The 21180-nt window shown below is 37.2% G+C and overlaps 1 protein-coding gene and 1 long non-coding RNA gene across 2 annotated transcripts in view; one reads left to right on the top strand and one right to left on the bottom strand.

Annotated features, from left to right (window-relative positions):
* Positions 1-3166: 3166 nt before the first annotated feature.
* LOC122471401 lies at positions 3167-16567 on the top strand. The gene is made up of 2 exons (XR_006294184.1): positions 3167-3310; positions 16533-16567. It is a non-coding gene; the product is annotated as an uncharacterized LOC122471401 (long non-coding RNA).
* LOC122471400 (septin-14-like) overlaps positions 12444-21180 on the bottom strand; it is a 20863-nt gene continuing 12126 nt past the window's right edge. Inside the window, exon 4 of the mRNA XM_043559935.1 lies at positions 12444-13278. Within this exon, the coding sequence (XP_043415870.1) occupies positions 13075-13278 (204 nt within the window). The 3' untranslated portion in view covers positions 12444-13074. The remainder of the gene's footprint in view (positions 13279-21180) is intronic.

Below are 21180 nucleotides of genomic sequence, written 5' to 3'. Positions count from 1 at the left end.
TGAGCCCAGCATCCTCCTACACTGCCATCTTCCTATTCTCAGTTTTTAAGAGTCTCCTATGGTCTGGCTCCCTCCTTCTCTTTTTTTTCCTTCCCCTCCCCCATGATCTTCTGTTAAGTTTCTCAGGATCCACATAGGAGTGAAAACATATGGTATCTGTCTTTCTCTGTATGACTTATTTCACTTAGCATGACACTCTCCAGTTCCATCCACATTGCTGCAAAAGGCCATATTTCATTCTTTCTCATTGCCAAGTAGTATTCCATGGTGTATATAAACCACAATTTCTTTATCCGATTCATCAGTTGATGGATATTTAAGGCTCTTTCTGTAATTTGGCTATTGTTGAAAGACATGGCATCCATTCAGGTTTGCATCTCAGTTATAACGTTTTTAATTTTGGCCTGTGTAGTTTTTAGTTCTCTTGTCTCTGAAGTAAGGGATTCTTTAGTGTCTTCTATGCTCTTTTCAAATCCAGTTAGTATCCATATAATTCTGGTTTTAAATTCAATTGTGACGTATTACTTATATATGTATTGATTAAATACCTGACATCAACTTCTTCCTGTTTTTTTTTATGGCTGAATTCTTCTGTCTTGTCAATTAGGAGGTAAAAAAATAAAATGAAATAATAAAGAAGGCTATATCCCAGGTGTGTTTTGTTTTGCTTGTTTAGAAAAGTTTGGTTCAGGAGAGGAGTTAAGATGGCAGGAAGAAGGGTGATGCTGAGCTCTCCATCCTCATTTCTCACAGTTGTATTGCAGTCAGTCCACTTGGAACACCCAGGAAATTGATCTGCAGACTGGCAGAAGAATCTCCATTGTTGGAGGGAGACATTGTGGAAAGTTCAAGGTGCATGGAAGTGAATTGGAGAGAAAAAGAGCAATGCCACGGAGGGAAGGGAACCCTTTCTGTGGAAAGGCAAAAGGGAGAGTGATAAACAGACATTGAAAGAATGTGATATCGGGTTTGCACAAGAGGAAAACCTCTCTGGACCTCAGGCTGTGGAGCTAGAGGTACTGAGTACTGCAAGGATTTTTTTGCAAGCAGCATGTGGAGTTCAAACCCTGAGGTTTTGGAAGTGCATGACTTTCTCCAGAGTGGAACTGTGGCATGCATTCCTGTGTAGAAGGAAGGAGTTGGCCCTAGAGTGCAAATGTGGTGTAGTGATCTCTGGGGCACAATGGGAAAGCACTCCCCTTCCTGAAATACTTTAGGCAGAGGGTATATTTCCTCTCCAAGGACAAAAGACTCTGTAGGTGCCAGAAAAGAGCTTTTCTTTGGCAGGTGACAGAGGCAGTCATAGAGGGCTTATTGTTGCTTTTAGTGGTGGTACACTTTAAATTCTTCACACTGCACAGGTGTAGAACTGTTTTTCTGATACAAAGTACGTCAGACACAGCATGGAGAGGCTCTACTCAAGAGAAGGAGGGCAGTCCATTTAGTTCTGGGTCCTTAAGATCTTGAATTTTAAATCCCAGCCACACGCTGAAGAAAAAAGCACAAGAAAGCTGTGGCACAGAGTCAGCTGACTGCCCTCCCTACTTTGTGAGGGCTTCCAGAACAATGGAGGGTGTGAGACCCCTTATCTGGGAATGAGAGATAAGGGTGGCACCATTGTCCCCCAACACCAACATGGTAGGACTTCAGAAGGCAAAACAGTGGCCCCCAGTAGAGGCAGGACCCACATACTCCAAACCTTCCCCCCCGTGCCTGGTAACTGCTTATTTACTGGGACAAGATTGACTCTGAGCCTCTTCTCCAGAAGACCATCACAGGTAGTGCACCCTATTCACCAAGTGTACTGAAAATAGAGTCCTTCAAGGCATCACTTGATGTTTTGGTGGAAATAGAACCAGGCATTCTTTCTTTTCTTTCTTTCTTTCTTCTTTCTTTTTCCTTCCTTCCTTTCGTCCTTCCTTTTCTTTCTTTCTTCCTTTCCTTTCTTGCTTTCTTTTTTTCTTCTTCTTCTTCCTCTTCCTCTTTTTTTTATTTTTTAATAAGGTTCATAGTTTTTTGTTTTTTTTTTTCATTTCCTTTTCCTCCCTTGTTGTTTTTTCTTTTTCTTGCTTCTTTCTGTTCTTTTCTTTGGAATCAGGCTTATAGGTTTTTGATTGTCTGTTTTTTTTATTCATTCATTTTACTTTTCTCTTTATTTTTGGATCAGGCTTTTTTTTCCCTACTTTTTCCCCTTTTATTCAAACAAATCAAAGAACACCTAGTTAAAGTCCAAACACTCCCAACTACAAGCAAGGAGGAACTCTGCAGTGGACTGACCAGTGAGAAGGAGCAGCCAAAACACAATAGCGGATCACACACAGCATACAGCATTCAGGAAAACTTCCTAAAGTGTCATGCCTGGACAATGTATGAAGTTTTTTAATATAGCACTGCTCTTTGGTGTAGGAAACCCAAGAAACTTTCAAAACATGCAAAACAAGCCCCTGTGTGGCTCAGTTAATTAAGCGTCTGACTCTTGATTTTTTCCTCAAGTTATGATCTTGCAGTCATGCAATCGAGCCTCACATTAGCCCCCCCACTTCTTCACATTCTCTCTCTCTTCTTCTGCCCCTTTCTTTTCTCACTCTTTCTCTCTTTCAATATAAATAAAATAAACATTCCAAACATACAGAAGACAGAAACCTAGCCAAAATCACAAGACAAAGAATTTCTCCCCAAAAGAATAGTCAAGAAAAAATCACAGCCAGATTAAGGAAGGCAATTGTTGGGATGACCACTGGGTGTTGTATCTAAGTATGTGTTATATGAATCAATAAATTCTACTGAAACCAATACTACACTATATGTTAATTAACCTGAATTGAAATTTTAAAAAAGGAAATTACAGCCAGGGACTTGCTCAAAACAGATATAGACAAAATATGTGAACAAGAACTTAAAACAACAGTCATAAGACTATGAGATGAACTTGAATAAAAAGCATAGAAGACACCAGAGAAACCCTTGCTACTGAGATCAAAGACCTAAAAACTAGTCAGGCTGAGATAAAGAAGGCTATAACTGAGATGTAAAATTGACTAGAAACAGTCACAAGAAGGATTTAAAAATCATAGAAGAGAATAAATGATAAGAAGATAAAATAATGGAAAACAAGGAAGCTGAAAAGAAGAGGGAAAGGAAACTATTGGATCATCAAAGGGGACTTAGGTAACTCAGTGATTCAATCCAGCAAAACAATATCCATATCACAGGAGTCCGAGAAGAAGAGTGAGCAAAGGGGATAGAAAGTTTATTGGAACAAATTATAGCTGCGAACTTCCCTAATCTGGGGAAGGAAACAGGCATTCAAGTCCAGGAGGACAGAGAACCCCCCCACACACAAAATCAACAAAAACAGGTGAACACCATGATATATCACAGTGAAACTTTCAAAATACAAAGACAAGGAGAATTCTGGAAGCAGCAGGGGACAAAAGGCTCTTAATCTACAAGTGTAGACATATAAGGTTAGTAGCAGACCTGTCCACTGAAATTTGGCAGGCCAGAAGGGAGTGGCAGGAAATATTCAACATGTTCAGTAGGGGAAAAATATGCAGCCAAGAGTTCTTTATCCAGCAAGGCTTTCATTCAGAATAGAAGGAGAGATAAAGAGTTTTCCAGAAAAACAAAACCAAACAAGTTTATGACCACTAAAGCATCCTTGCAACAAATTTTAAGTGGGACTCTTTGGTTAGAGAAAAATAAAACCCAACATAACAAAGACTACAAAGAACCAGAGAACATTACCAGAAACACCAGCTCTACAATGGCACTATATTCGTATCTTTCAATAATTGTTCTGAATGTACATGGACTAAAGGCTCCATTCAGAAGATGGAGTATCAGAATGGATTACAAAACAAGATCCATCTATATGTTGCCTACAAGAGATTCACCTTAGACCAAAGACACCTGCAAATTGAAAGTGAGGGGATGGAGAACCATCTATCAGGCTAATGAATGTCAAAAGAAAGATGGAGTAGACAAACATATCATACAAGCTAGATTTTAAAACAAAGACTATAACAAGGAACAAAGAAGGGCATTATATTATAATTAAGGAGTCTATCCACCAAGATCTAACAATTGTAAACAATTATGTCTCCAGCTTGGAACACCCAAATATATAAATCAATTAATAACAAACATGAGAAAACTCATTGATAATTAATGCAATAATAGTAGAGGGCTTTAACACCCCACTTACAATTAACAGATCATCTAAGCAGAAAATCAACAAGGAAACAATGGCTTTGAGTGACACACTGGACTGGATGGACTTAACAGATATATTCAGAACTTTTCATCCTAAAGTAACAGAATACACATTCTTCTGGAGTGCACATGGAACATTTTCCAGAATAGACTGCACACTTGGTCACAAATCAGCTGTCAATAGGTAGAAAAAAATTGAGATCATACCATGCATATTTTCAAATCACAATGGTATGAAGCTTGAAATTGCCACACACAAAAAATTGGAAAGCCTCAAATACATGGAGGTTAAAAACCATCCTACTAAAGAATGAATGGCTCAATCAGGAAATTAAGGAATAAATAAAAAATACATGTAAATCAATTAAAATGGAAACACTACAGTCTGGAACCTTTTGGGATGCAAGAAAGACAGTCCCAAGAGGAAAGTATATTATGATTCAGGCCTATCTCAAGAAGCAAGAAAGGTCCCCAATACACAGTCTAACCTTATACTTAAAGGATCTAGAAAAGGAACAGCAAATAAAGCACAAAGTCAGCAGAAGAAAAGGAATATTAAAGATTAGAGCAGAAATAAATGATCTAGAAACCATAAAATACATTAAAGCATATCAATAAGACCAAGAGCTGTTTCATTGAAAGAATAAACAAAATTGACAATACCCTAAATAGACTTCTCAAAAAGAGAAAGGACACAAATAGATAAAATCACAAATGAAAGAGGCAAGATCACAACCAACACCACAGAAATACAGAAATTATAAGAGAATACCATGAAAAAGTATATGCTAACATAGTAGGCAATCTGAAAGAAATGTACAAATTCCTAGACACTCACAAAATACCAAAATTGAAATAGGAAGAAACTGAAAATTGAACAGACCCATAAAGAAATTGAATCACCATACAAAAATCTTCCAGCAAAATTCCTGGTCCAGATGGCTTCCCAGGGGACTTGTACCAGACGTTTAAGGAAGAGTTAATACCTATTCTCAAACTGTTCCAAAAGATACAAATGGAAATAAAACTTTCAAGCTCATTCTATGAGGCCAGAATTACCTTGATTCCAAAACCAGACAAAGACCTCACTAAAAAAAGAATTAAAAGCCAATTCCCTGATGACCCTGGATGCAACAATTCCCAAAAGGTACTAGAAAATAGAATCCAACAGTACATTAAATTAATTATTCACCATAATCAAGTGGAACTTATTCCTGGGATGTAGGGATGGCTCAATATTCACAAATCAATCAACGTGATACACCACATCAATAAAAGAAAGGATAAGAACCATGAGTCTCTCAATAGATGCAAAAACAAATGCATTTGACAAATTACAGTATCCATTCTTGATTAAAAAAAAACCTCAACAAAGTAGGGATAGATGGAACATCTTAACATCACAAAGGCCATATACAAAAGACCCACAGCTAATATCATCCTCAATGGGGAGAAAAACTGAGAGACTTTCCTCTACAATCAGGAACAAGACAAGGTTATCAACTTTCACCATTACTATTTAACATAGTACTGGAAGTGTTGGCCTCAGCATTCAGACAACAAAAAGAAATAAAAGGCATCCAAATTGGAAAGGAAAAAGTGAAACTTTCACTATTTGCAGAGGACAGGATAATCTATGTGTAAAACCTGAAAGCCTACTCTGCAAAATTGCGTGAGCTAATAGATAAATTGAGCAAAGTCGCAGGGTAAAAAATCAACATGCAGAAATCTGTTGCATTTCTATACACAAATAATGAAGTGACAGAAAAAGAAATCAAGGAATAGACTCCATATACAATTGTGCCATGAATAAGATAACTAGAAATAAACCTAACTAAAGAGGTAAAAGATCTGTACTGATAACTCTAGAAGAATTATGAAAGAAATGGAAAAACATTTCATGCTTATGGATTGGAAGAACAAACACTGTTAAAATGTCTATATCGCCCAAAGTAATCTACACATTTAATGCAATACCTATCAAAATACCACCAGCATTCTTTGCAGAGCTAGAACAAACAATCCTAAAATCTGTATGGAAACAAAAAATACCCCAAATAGCCAAAGCAATCCTGCAAGAGAGAAAAAAACTACAGGCAGCATGATTCCTGATATCAAGCTATATTACAAAGCTGTAGTCAAGACAGTATGGTACTGGTACAAAAACAGACACATAAATCCATGGAACAGAATAGAAAACCCAGAAATGGACCCACAACTAAATGCTCAACTCATCTCTGACAAAGCAGGAAAAAAGATACAATGGGGAAAAACAGTCTCTTTAACAAACACTGTTGGGAAAAACGACAGTTACATGCAAAAGAATGAAACTGGACCACTTTCTTACAACATACACACACAAAAATATTCAAAAATTGGATGAACTACCTAATGTGAGACAGGGAACCATCAAACTCCTAGAGCAGAAAACAGGCAGGAACCTCTTTCACCGCAGCCAGAACAACTTCTTACTAGACACGTCACTGAAGACAAGGGAAACAAAAGCAAACATGAACAATTAGGACTTAAAAAGCTTCTGCACAGTGAAGGAAACAATCAACAAAATTAAAAGGCAGCTTACGGAATGGGAGAAGATATTTGCCAACGACATATCTGATAAAGGGTTAGTTTGCAAATCCATAAAGAACTTATCATCAAATTTAAGACCCAAAAAACTAAAATTCCAGTTAAAAAATGGGTAGACCACATGAATAGACACTTCTCCAAAAAAAAATCCAGATGACTAACAGACACATGAAAAGATGCTCATCATCACTCATCATCAGGGAAATACAAATCAAAACCACAATGAGATACCACCTCACACTTGTCAGAATGGCTAACATTAACACAAGAAACAACATTGGTGAGGATGCAGAGAAAGGGGAACCCTCTTGCACTGTTGGTGGGAATGAAACTGGTGTAGCCACTCTGGATAACATTATGGAGGTTTCTCAAAAAACTAAAAATAGAATTATCCTATGATCCAGAAATTGCACTATTAGTATTTACCCAAAGCATACAAAAATACAGATTCTAGGGGTGCCTGGGTGGCTCAGTCAGTTAAGCATCCAACTTCAGCTCAGGTCATGATCTCACAGTTCATGAGTTCAAGCCCCTCTTTGGTCTCTGTGCTAACAGCTTAGAGCCTGGACCCTGTTTTGGATTCTGTGTCTCCCTCTTTCTCTGCCCTTCCCCTGCTTGTACTCATGCTCTCTCTTTCTCTCTCTCTCTCTCTCTCTCTCAAAATAAACATTAAAAAATTTAAAATACAGATTCTAAGGGGTGCATGCACCCCAATGTTTATAGCAGCATTATCAATAATAGCCAAACTAGGGGAAGAGTCCAAATGTCTATTCTGATGAGTGGATTAAGATGTGACATATATATACACTGGAATACTAATCAGCCATTTAAAAAAAATGAAATCTTGCCCCTTGCAACATGGATGGAGCTAGAATGTGCTATACTAAGCTCAATAAGTCAGAGAAAGAAATGCCATATGATTTCGCTCATATGTGGAATTTAAGAAACAAAACGGATGAACATATAGGAAGCAGGGAGATGGGAAGAGGAGACAGGGAAACCACAAGAGAAGGAAACAAATCACTCTATCTTTTAATAATAGAAAACAAACTGAGGGTTGATGGAAGGAGGTGGATGGAAGATGGGTTAGAGGGTGTTGTAAGTGATGAATCCCTGAATTCTACTCCCAAAACCAATATTACACTGTATATTTACTAAAATTTCAATTAAAAATAAATATATGAACAATAAAAAGGAGAGAATCTTGATTCAAAAAATAAGTAAAAATTGGGGTGCCTGGGTGGCTCAGTCAGTTAAGTGTCCGACTTTGGTTCAGGTCATGATCTTGCAGTTCATGGGTTTGAGCCCCATGTAGGGCTCTGTCTGACAACACAAATCCTGGAGCTTGCTTCAGATTCTGTGTGTGTTTCTCTGCCCCTCTTCCACTCACACTCTGTCTCAAAAATAAACATTAAAAAAATTTTAATAAGTAAAAATAATAAAATGTAAAAATAAAGTAAAAAATAAATAACAAAATAAAATTTAAAATGAAAATAAATTGCTTCTTCTGTATCCAAAAAAAAAAAAATCCCCAAGGAAAACTAGATCTTGTTTCCCCTAGAACTGAAGATTTGCAGCACTCTACAATCAGTAGAGTTGGTGCATAGGAGGGATTTGTCCTAGCCCTCTGGGGGAGGGGCCTGCTGCTCTGATTCTCAGGTGGACTTGCCCTAGAGGAGATACACTTGCAGGGTGCTTCCAGTGGTGTTTGGTGAAAGTAGCTCTGGCTTCCACTTGGTGGCACTGTTTTGCTCACTGAACTGGATCAGTGTTGTTGGGGGTGGGGGTAGTGAATGGCTTAGCCTAGCTCTCTTGTCTTGGAGCCTTGGAGCAGGGAGCTCTTACCTGCCACTCAGGAAGCCCTTACAGATGAGCAATCATCTTTACTGTGTCCCCAGCTTCCATCAGATCCCCACCCTCACCCTGTCTGTGTCTGAGCTGTCTGCCTTCCAGGCAGCAAGCACTCCTGTATTTTATCTCAGGCATGGCTGTGATTCTAAACTCCAAACATCAGAGACACTTGTGGCGAGGACCGATGCTGATCTTCTGGGGAGGGTCTTGCTGCACTGTGGCCAGTGCAGTCTTGTCCAAAACTATGGTCACACAACATCCTCCAGTTCGGAGTTTATGGTACATAGCAGCACAAAACTGGTGCCAAGGCTGCTGTCCTCAGCCAGCATCTTATGTTATTGAACGGGGCAGCTCAATGGCATCCACAGGATCTTTTGTGCACAGAAAGGCCAAATCACCTCTGCCAAATGCACTCCAAGCAGGGGAACTTTTTCCTCCCCATGCAACCCTCAGACCATGCTGTCCACTCCTGGGTCTCTGCCCTCCTTCCCCACTCAGCACTGCTGAGCCCACTGGGTGTGACCCTCCTGGTGGTGCTGACTGCAGAAACTTCAGACTCTGCACTCTACTGTTTATAAAAAACTTGTAGTATTTAAACCCTCTCCTTTTTCCAGTCAGTGGTTTGGGGGAAGTTTTTTTGTGCAATCCCCTGCATTTGTTTTCACTCTTGTTTTCACTCTTTCTCTCTTGCTCCTCTCTCCATGATGACAGGAAGTTTCTTAGCTAATCCTATGTTGGTAATTATTTTGCAATATATAAATGTATCAAATCAACACATTGTACACCTGAAATTTACACAATGTTCTATGTTAACTATATCTCAAAAAAGATGAAAAAATGATAGACTTTGGTGTCTCTTTCCTAATATTAAAGAGGTCAACACTTTTGCTGAACATTGTAATAAAAGTCATAGTCAACTCAGTAAGGCAAGGAAATAGAAGTAAACTCTTTTGAATCAGAGATGATATGGTCACATACCTAGTAAATCCAAATAAATCTACAAAAAAATCTACTTCAACTTATTAATAAATTTAACAAGTTTTATAAAAGTGACAAAATACAGAATCATTGCATTAAAATTATTGCACTGTATATTACTAGTAGTGATCAAATGGAAACTGAAATTTTTAAAAAGGCAATTTGCATTAACATCAAAATAGTGTAGCAAATAAAAAAAAAGGAAAGCCAAATTATACTTATAAGTCTTTAGTAACTCTGACTTATGAAAACTGTGCTACATAAATTTGGAACTTCTGTTTTACATAAAAATGGATCTGAAAGAGAAAAGTAATTGTAATCATAAATTAAAGGATATATGTGAAACACACTATTTTACAAAACTGTTATACAAAGAGCAAATGTATGCCTTATTTTCCTAAATTATAACTTGTTCTCTGCCATTAGAAAAGAAATTGTTTAAATACAGTTTATGTAAGGTAAACCTTTATAATCTCTAAAAGAAACTATGGACTGTCACATTATTACCAGAAAGTCCATTCTAATGTGCAATAGAGTGATAATTTTTACAAAGTTAATATTATTTTTTATACATGTCTCAACCTTGCTGACTCCAGTTTTAATAACATTAGATTGTGTTGAAAGAGTAAGAAGATGAAAGTCCCTTAGCAGTATAATCCAGCATTTGAAAAGCACTAATAAGTTATATTGTCTATCTTCTGAAGATTAATGATCTAGATTAAACTATCCATACCTATAATACAGCTAAAGTATTGTTAACGTATTCATTTATCAAATAAACAGGTGCCAGCCACTGTGTGGTCAGGCAAAGCAAAAGTGAGCAAAATGTAAAAGTGAGCAAAAAAAAAAGACCCTAGTCTTAGTAGAGTTTCTATTGAAAGCTTATATAGAAGATTTCTTTCCTCTCCCAAATTATAAAATCTGTAAAATGATTTAATATCATATTTAAAAATCCTATGCATGTGGGATACCTGGGTGGCTCAGTTGTTTGAGCATCCAGCTCTTGATTTTGGCTTGGGTCATGATACCAGGGTCATGGGATCAAGCCCTACATTGGGCTCAGCGCTGAATGTGGAGCCTGCTTAAGATTTTCTCTCTCTCTCTTTCCCTCTCCCCACTAGTGCACTCTCTTTTTCTCTGTTTCTAAAAAAATAATAAAATTAAAATAAAATTAAAATCCTGTGGATGTACCTCCCTTTCCCCATATTTTTAAATAAACTTTTCAATAAGTAAATATAAACAGACATTATTATATTCCGAAGCTAAATTATAATACCCTGATATCCTTTTAAAAAGAAAAAAGTTCTGTCTTTGAAATTATGCAGTAATAAAATTACAACAGAAACAAATATTCTCTTAGGAACATGAGAAAATATCATGCACTATGCCAGATGTTGTTGAAATAAACATATAAATGCCCTCAAATGTAGCATTTTTATTTTTGAGAAAGAGAGAGAGAGAGCACATGAGCAAGGGAGGGGCAGAGGAAGAGAGAGAACTTTAAGACCACATAGGGCTCAACCTCAAGACCCTGAGAACATGACCTGAGCCAAAATCAAGAGTCAATTAACCGACTTAGCAACCCAGGCACCCCTCAAAAGTAGCATTTTAACAGAAGGAGTCATGGTGAAGGCTAACTACACAAATATTAGAATATACAGTCAGAAAGAAAATTTTGAATTAGCAAAAAAAATCCAACTTATTTTCTAAAAGCTTGGTAACTTTAGTTTTAATATATACATAAAATCTATAAATCATCATCCAAATATTACTTATGGTGCTCCATTGTTCTCTGGCTCTACCCAACTTCTAAGACTTTTATTCTAATAGTTTTACAAGGTCTGACCTCAAAGCATAGAAGTTCTAACAAAACTCAGTCTTTTATTGTAATAACTATCAAGAAATTATTAGGAATTTAGTAAAGGAAGTGAGCATAAGATTAGATTTTTATACATATGGCTTGCCAGAAGCCAAGCTATCCAACCAGCCTGATGGCAGGGCCCAGGCGGTGGACGGATCGGGACCATCCCCATCCTAATCTAAATACCTCTTAATTCTAAAATGCCTCCTGGGGGCCAAGTGGGCCTAGGGGTTGGAGTAACCTGTGCCCATAGATACACTCCTTTGTTGCTGGAGTGGGAGTTTTAAATCCATTCGTCCCTCCTTGGCTGGGAAATGTATGAGGCTATCCTTCCTTTAGGTAGAAGAATCTTTATAGGGAGTGGCAAGGGCTAAATGTAGGGCTGCACAATTTCCTTGAGGAACCTTATTTCTTTCCCAAAGGTTCTTTTCCCAGGGGCCTGTCAAGGGCAATTCCCCAACAGACAATTCCCCAGGTACTTTATTAAGGCCAAATTACATAAAAGTGGGAGTACAAATGGATTTGAAAGCCCCACTCTGGCATCAAAGGAGTGTATCTATGGGCACAAGTTACTCCAACCCCTAGGTCCACTTGGCCCCCAGGAGGCATTCCAGATGATGATTGAACCTAGTCGGTTAAAGTACAGAATGGTTCATTATTTCCTAGGTGCATTGTCTCTCTGAGAATGTATAAGGCCTGGGTTCCTAAGGCCCTTTTGGCCCCCTCCTGGCACCTCGGACCAAGGCGAACACTTTTGTTCCTCAAACCACAAATGGTTCAGTGAAACAACTAAGAGGTCATGTTCCTGTAACTGTTCCACTTGAGGTGTTGAGAGATAGATGACCTTTCATGAAAACAGCAAAGCAAATGCTTTATAGATTATAGATAAACGTAGATACATAATGAAAATATTGTAAGAAATTAATCAATAAGCAAAGGGCAGGAGGGAATGTTATGAGAAAATAACCATGTTACTCCTTAAAAGGTGATTACACATAGGAACATTTTTAGAATTAGGTAATGCTAGAAAACATAGATGATGCACACTACAAGGAAATTGCTAACAAATATAATGCCACGTTTGCCACAATAAAGCAGCCAGTTCAACACACTGCTGTTGTCTGTGTCCATTTTTATTTTTGATTTTTTTTTTCATTTTTTTGCCAACGCTGTTCAGCCTTCAGGAACCCCTGGACTTGCTGGAGCTTGACTCCGGCAATGGCTCATGAACAAATCCCCTATATATATAGTTGTTATAGTTGTTATAGTTTTATAGTTATAGTTATAGAGTAGTTATAGTTATAGTTATGCACTGGAGCCATAGCCAGAGCTATGGTATTAAAAAAACAAACAAAAACAGCTAATCAACACTACTTACACTATGCTATGCATTTCTTTGATTTTTTTTTTCATTTTAGCAAATATTTATTGAGTGGAAACTGTGTTAGTTTTTGTTAAAAACACTGAAGACACAAAATCTAATATGGTCAGGGTACCTGCTCTTGGGAAGTTCTCATTCTAATTGGGAAAGAGTTAAGTGTTATAAAGATAATCTCACAGATAGACTTGAGAGCGATAGTGCTCTATAATACACAGAATGGTAAGAGAGGGCTATTTCTTACGATCTCCTTCTTTATATTGGTGCACACCAGAGTCTGTAATGTTCCAGAAACAGCCTTCAGTTTATAAAAATCCATTATTTCTTCTTCCAATTGTCTTCTCTTCTCCTCAAGTTTCATTGTCTCCTCTTGTTGGACTTGTTTAAGATGCTCAAACTTTTCTTGTAACTGTAAAACAAATGCGCAGCTGTGACTCAATGCACACTATGGTAGCACATTCCCAGGGACTTGATGGTGTTTTCACTGGTTATTAAATATAACCTAACCATCAGAGTAGAGCATGATCTTAGTAACAGTCTCTAAATTTCATGTTTAAAGTAGAAAATCATATATGAAATTTCTTTCTTAATTTTAATTTTAAATGTGTCCCCATTGAGCCAAATGTAATAAGATGCAAAATTATGAAAAATACTCAATTTAAAAATTTTTACTAATGTATAATTTTTTACTTTATACTTTTCCACTAATCTCTCTGAGTAAAAATTGATAGATCCATGTCCTGTAAAGATACATACATTAAATTATGACATGGATTATAAGTTTTTTGTCTATACTTTAATTGATAAAGTCATTTCAAAAGAAAGTCTGATAATTTCCTTGTTAAGATTAGTACAATTATAGGAAGAAAAAAACCTCATTCAGTTACTTGTTATTTACTACTGAGATCTTTAATCTGTGGGATTTAAGCCAAATTAATCATAAGAAAGAGATAATACCACCTTAGTTTCCATTAGAGACAGGCCTGGGTCTTTAGTAAGACATTATTCAACATAAGGATTGCTTGTATGCATCAGAGATGGTATGATATTTTTGAATTTTTGCTAATCCAAAAAAATTATAAAGGACCAACTAATTTTCAGTTTAACTTTTTGAAAAACAGGCTAGGGGCTTAAATTGCCACAATATTAATTAGCTGCCTTATATGGCTGTGAAGAACACAAGCATGGTGTTGATATTACCCTAGATGCCCATTAGAATCGTTCAGTAAGTTTGTAAATCTCCTAAAGCACAGGCTACCCACAGATCAATTGCATCACACTATCTGGAAATGAAACCTGAGCATCAGTCCTTTTAGAAAATCCCCAGGTAATTTTAGTGTGCAGCAAAGTTTGAGATCCATGGTCTTTCTTTTTTTCTTTCTTCCTCTTTCTTTCTTTCTGAGAGACAGAGAGAGAGTGAGTGGGGGAGGGACAGAGAGGGAGAAAGAGAATCTCAAGCAGGTTCCATGCTGTGGAGCATGGAACCCAACGTGGCGCTTGATCTCATGAACTGTGAGATCGTGACCTGAGCCAAAATCAAGAGTCTGATGCTTAACCGATTGGGCTACCCAGGTGTCCCAAATCCATGGTGGGTTTTTTTAATTTTTTTTAATGTTTATTTATTTTTGAGAGATAGAGTAGGGGAGGGTCAGGGAAAGACAGGAGACACAGAATCTGAAGGAGGTTCCAGGCTCCAAGCTGTCAGCACAGCTGACATGGGGCTTGAACCCATGAGCCATGACATCATAACCTGAGCTGAAGTCAGATGCTTAATCGACTGAGCCACACAGGCACCCATAAGTAAAGATTACATTCCTGCTGAAGTCAGATATAATTACACTTTCATGCCTGAGAAGGAAATGAATACTGACACACAGTTGAAAAGACTGGGGATGTGAGAGTGTGGTATCTATAAATGATGGCAAAAATCAGTGAGAAAACTCACTTAAAGATGGGAAGGTGAGACTTGGAAGGAAGATGGCAGTGGAGTAGGAGGAACTGAGGCTCACCTTCTCCCACAAACACAACTAATTAACTATCCAATCATCCTAAATGTGCCAAAAATAAACCTGAAGACTGACAGAACAAACTCCACAATTAAAGGAGAGAAGAGATCACATCAAAGAAGATAGTAAGTGTGGAGATGTGATTTAGAGGAGAAATGGATATCAGGTGCTGTGAAGGGAACCTGATATCAACAACCTGATACCAACAGGTAGCTGTTGGTCATGGAAAAGGGAGAGAGTGAGGGGAGCACATGGAGGAACGCACAAGGAGAATGTTTCCTCAAAGCCACTGGCTTGGAAAATAAAATGGGTTGAACTATGTGAGTTCTTACAACTTGTGAGGCTTAGATCCTGGAGTTTTCAAGATCAGGAAGTTTGGCTCAGATAGAGCCCTGAAAGCACTGTCCTGCTCCTGGAGAGAAGATAGGCAAAGAACACAGGGGCAGATGGCATGGAAACAGTGATCTGAAGAACACCTGGGGCACATAATTGGAAAGATTATTTGTCCTTCTTAGAGCTTCTCTGAGAGACAGCGTTCACTAACACATCTCTCCAGGAACAAAGGAGCTGACTGGCACAATTTCCCTTCTCCATCCTTCAGCAAAAACACAGAGCCACCTGCTGGAAGCAGTGCAGCACTGACACTGGCTGCCTAACTTCCATATACCAAGCCCCATGCATTCTACCAGGACTGCCTTCTCAGTCAAGCTTGCCTCATTCCCAGTGTGGCAGGCCCCTCTCTCAGAACACCAGCACAAACGTCTGCCCAGATCACATCTCCTGACCAAGGAGTACTGCAGGGCCTCACTTCTAGTGGAACTGATGTCAGGTCTCATTTCACAAGCAGACCAGAGCATATCTAGTTAAAACTCACCACATTCAGGCCTGAGACCAAACATTACCTACTGCAGGCAAGGAGAGCCTCTGCAGATGAGTAGCCTGAAGGATAAAGCAGCCAGAAAACAACAGCAGAGTGCACACAGTACAAACTGCACATACTTCAGGAAGTACCAGGCCTGAGCACTACCTGACCTCTTCTTTATTAGGCCATTACTTTCAGGAGGAGGAGACACAACTGGCTTTTCTAACACAGAGAAAAAAGGAGAGATTTAGACAAAATGCCAAAACAGAGTAATTTATCCCAAATGAAAGAACAAGATAAAGCCAAATCAGAGAGCTAAGTAAAACAAATATAGGTAACATGCCTGACGGAAACTTTAAAGGAACAATCATAAGGATACTCTATTCAGAAAAGAATAGAAGACATCAATGAGACCCTTACCACAGAGATAAGAGAGTTAAAAAGAACCAGAGATGAAGATTGAAATAAACACGATGGGAAAGAAGCTTGATGCAATGAAGAGCAGACTGAAAGAAGCAGTGGAATAATATAGTGTCCTAGAAGGGAGAATAATGGAAAATAAAGAAGCTGAAGAAAAGAAAGAATTATGCAACACAAGAATAGAATCAGGGAACTCAATGAATCCATCAAATGTAATAACATTCATTTTATGAAAGATATGAATCTCGTTCATCAGCGTTGTATAGTTTCTCTTCTTATAGAAGAATAGAAACAATGGGGGTGGGGTTAGAAAATTTATGTGAGGAAATAATAGCTGAAAATTTCCCTAATCTGGGGAAGGAAACAAATATCTAGATCCAAGAGGCACACAGAACTCCCATCAAAATCAACAAAAGCAACTCAACACCAAGACATATTGTAATAAAATTTGTAAAATATAAAGACAGAGAAAACATCTTACAAGCAGAAGTCTTTACAAGGGAAGACCCATAACGCTAGCTGGATATTTCTCAATATAAACTTGGCAAGCCAGAAGGAAGTGGCATGATATATTGAAAGTGATGAATGGGAAAAATCTGTGGCTAAGGATACTCTATCCAGAAAAGCTTTCATTTAGAATAAAGAGATAAGGAGTTTCCCAGCAAACAAAACCAAAGGAGTTCGTGACCACTAAACCAGCCCTGCAATAAATATTAAATGGAACTCTTTGAATGGAAAGGAGGGACCAAAAGTGACAAAGAAGAAAGGATCAGAAAAAATCTTCAGAAACAGTAACAAAACAAGTAATGAAATGACACTGACTACACATCTATCAATAACTACTTTGAATGTAAGTGAACTAAGTATTCCAATCAAAAGATATAGGGTGACAGATGGATAAAAAAGAAAAAACCGAGACCCATCTATGTGCTGTCTTCAAAAGACCCATTTTCAACTTAAAGACACATACAGATTGAAAACAAGGGGATGGAGAAACATCTTTCATGCAAATGGATGTCAAAGAAAGCCAGAGTAGCAATACTTGTATCAGACAAAATAGACTTAAAACAAAGACTATAACAAGAGATGAAAGAAGGCACAATATCAAAATACAGAGGACATTCCAAATATAATATCTAACAGTTGTAAATATTTATACACCCAACATGATAGCCCCCAAATATATTAAAAATTGAAACAAACATAAAGGTACTCATTGATAATACAATAATAGTAGGGGACTTTAACACCCCATTTTATACCATTCAGCTACTGGAAGACATTTCAGTTCCAAGTTTTGGCAATAATGAATACATCTCTTTTAAACATCTGTGTATAGGTTTTTGTGTGGACATAAGTTTCATTTCCTCTAGGTAAATACCAAGGAATACAATTGTTGAATTATATTGAAAAGGGCATGACTAGTTTTTTAAGAAAACACCAAACTCTTTCAAAGTACATGAAAACGTATGAGAAAACAAGAGTCCAAAACATCTGGAATGCAGCAAAAGCAGTTCCAGAGGGCTGTTTATAGCAATATAGGCCTACCTCAAGAGAAAGAAAAATCTAAGCAACCTAACCTTACACTAAAGAAACTAGAAACACAACAGCAAACAAAACCCCAAACCAGCTGAAGGAAGGAAATAATCAAGATTATAACAAAAATAAATGATATAGAAACTAAAAACAAAACAAAACAGGTCACAGCAATGAAACTGGGAACTGGTTCTCTGAAAAAAAATAAAATTGATAACCCCCTAGCCAGAATTATCAAAAAGAAAAGAGAGAGGAAAGGACTCATATAAATAAAATCACAAATGAGACAGGAGAAATAACAACCAACACCACAGAAACACAAACAATTACAAAAGAATGTTATGAAAAATTATATGCCAACAAATAGGATAATTTGGAAGAAATGGATAAATTGCTTAACATATTAACCGCCAAAGCTGAAACAGCAAGAAATAGGAAACTTGAACACATTGATAACCAGCAAAGAAATTGTATCAGTAATCAGAAAACTCCCAGCAAACAAAAGTCCAGGGCCAAATGGCTTCACAGGAGAACTCTAGCAAACATTTTAAAAAGAGTTAATACCTATTCTTCTCAAATTAGTCCAAAAGAGTAGAAATGGAAAGAAAACTTCCAAACTCATTCTATGAGGCCAGTGATTACCCTGATTCCAAAACCAGACAAAGACTCCACTAAAAGAGATCTACAGGCCAGTATCTCTGATGGTTGCAAAATTTCTCAAAAAATATTGTTAAATCCAATCCAACAATACATTAAAGAATAATTCATCATGACCAAGTGGGATTTTACCTGGATTAATGGTGGTTCAATATTTGCAAGTCAATCAATGTGACACATTACATTAATAAAAGAAAAGATAACCATATGATCCTCCCAATCGATGTAGAAAAAGAATTTGACCAAGTACACATTCATTCTTGATGAAAACCCTCAACAAAATAGGCATAGAGGGTATAGACTTCAACATAATAATGGACATATAAGAAAAATGTACAGCTAACATTATCCTTAAAGGGGAAAAACTGAGAGTTTTTCCCCTAAGGTCAGGAACAAGACAAGGATGTACTCTCTCCCCTTGTATTCAACATAGTACTGGAAGTCCTAGCTACAGCAATCAGATAACAAAAAGAAATAAAAAAGAATTCATATAAGCAAGGAAGAAGTAAAATTTTCACTAAATGCAGACTGCATGAAACTCTAGAAAACCCAAAAGACTCCACGAAAAAAACCTGCTAAAATGAATAAACAAATAAATGAATTTAGTAAAGTTGCAGGATACAAAATCAACATACACAAATCTATTGCACTTATACACAAATAAAACAGCAGAAAGAAATTAAAGAAAACAATCCCATTTATAATTGCACCAAAATAATAAGATACCTAGGAATAAACCTAAACAAAGAAGTAAAACAATTGTATTCTGAAAACTAATGCTGATGAAAGAAATTGAAGATAACATCAAGAAATGGATTGGAAGAACAAATGTTAAAATGTTTATACTACCCAAAGCAATCTACACATGTAATGCAATCCCTATTAAAATACCAACAGTTTTTTTCATAGATAGAACTAACAATCCTAAAATTTGTATGGAACCACAAAAGACACCAAACAGCCAAAGCAATCTTGAAAAAGAAAAGCAAAGCTGGAGATACCACAATTCCAGACTTCAAGTTATATTACATATTTGCAGTGATCAAAATGCTTTGTTACTGGCACAAAATAGATACATATATCAAGAGAAAAGAATAGAAAACCTAGAAATAAACCCACAACCATATGGTGAATTAATCTTCAACAAAGCAAGAAAGAATATCCAGTGGAAAAACATAGTCTTTTCAACAAATGGTGTTGGGAAAACAGGACAGCAACATGCAAATGAACGAAACGGAACCGCTTTCTTACACCATACACATAAAACAGTTCAAAATGGATTAAGGACCTAAATGTGAGACCAAAAACCATAAAATCTGAGAAAAGAACATAAGCAGTAACCTCTTTGACATCAGCCATAACAACTTTTTTCTAGATATGTCTCCTGAAGTATTGGAAACAAAAGCAAGAATAAACTCTCGGGACTTCATCAAGATAAAAAGCTCCTTCACAGTGAAGGAAACAATCAACAAAATTCAAAGGCAACTTAAGGAATGAGAGAAGATATTTGCAAATGACAAATCTGCTAAAGGGTTAGTATCCAAATTATATAAAGGAATTATAAAAGTCAACATCCCCCCAAAAAACAAACAATCCAATTAAAAAATGGGCAGAAGACATGAACAGACAATTCTCCAAAGAAGGCATGCAGATGGCCAACAGACAGGTGACAAGATGTTCATCATCACTTACCATCAGGGAAGTGCAAGTAGAAACTACAATGAGACATCACCTCACACCTGTCAGAATGGCTAAAATCAACAACACAAGAAACAACAAGTGTTAGTGAGGATGTGGAGAAATAGAAATCTTCATGCACTGTGCAAAGGTGCAGCCATTCTGGAGAAAAGTATGGAGGTTCCTCAAAAAGTTAAAAATAGAACTACCCTATGATCCAGCAATTGCACTACTGATTTTTACCTGAAGAATACAAGAACACTAATTCAAAAGGATACACACAGCAGCATTATTTACTATAGCTAATATATGGATGCAGTCCATGTGCCCATTCATTAATAAATAAAGATGGGGTATATATATTGCAATGGAATATTATTCTGCCATGAAAAAGAATGAAATCTTGCCATTTGCAATGACATGGATGTAGCTAGAGACTACAACTAAGCAAAGTAAGTCAGTCAGAGAAAGCCAAATACCATATGATTTCACTCACATGTGGAATTTGTTAAACAAAACAAGTGAGCGGAGAGAAAGTTCAAGAAACAGACTCTTAATTATAGAGAGCAAACTGATAGAGACAGGAGGGTGTGGGGGGATTGGTTAAAGAGGTGATTGGGGATTGGGAGTGCACTTGTGATGATCCCAGGGTAGCATATGGAAGTGTTGAATCACTATATTGTACACTTGAAACTAATATAACACTGTATGCTGGGGCGCCTGGGTGGCTCAGTCAGTTGAGCGTCCTTCAGCTCAGGTCATGATCTCATAGTTTGTGAGTTAGAGGCCCACATCAGGCTCTGTGCTGACAGCTCAGAGCCTGGAGCCTACTTCAGAGTCTGTGTCTCCCTCTCTCTCCGTCCCTCTCCCGTCATGTTCTGTCTCTTTCTCTCAAAAATAAGTAAACGTTAAAAAATTTTTTAAAAATAGCATTGTATGCTAACTGAAATTAAAATAACAGATTTAAGAAGATGAGAAGAAAGATGATGAAATCTCTAGTAATGTGGGAAATGTACAAACATCAATTTTAAGTATTTGTAAATTATAAAGTTGTAAGTTTGAATTCTAATTTATCTGCTACATGTGCTTAAAAAGTTTGCTTTACCTCTGTGAGTCTCCACTTTCCTTGTCAGTTAATCATAACTTCTGTCTA

Source organism: Prionailurus bengalensis, chromosome E3 (genome assembly GCF_016509475.1).
Source record: "Prionailurus bengalensis isolate Pbe53 chromosome E3, Fcat_Pben_1.1_paternal_pri, whole genome shotgun sequence".
Lineage (NCBI taxonomy): Eukaryota > Metazoa > Chordata > Mammalia > Carnivora > Felidae > Prionailurus > Prionailurus bengalensis.
This window is presented reverse-complemented; position numbering and strand designations above follow the sequence as displayed.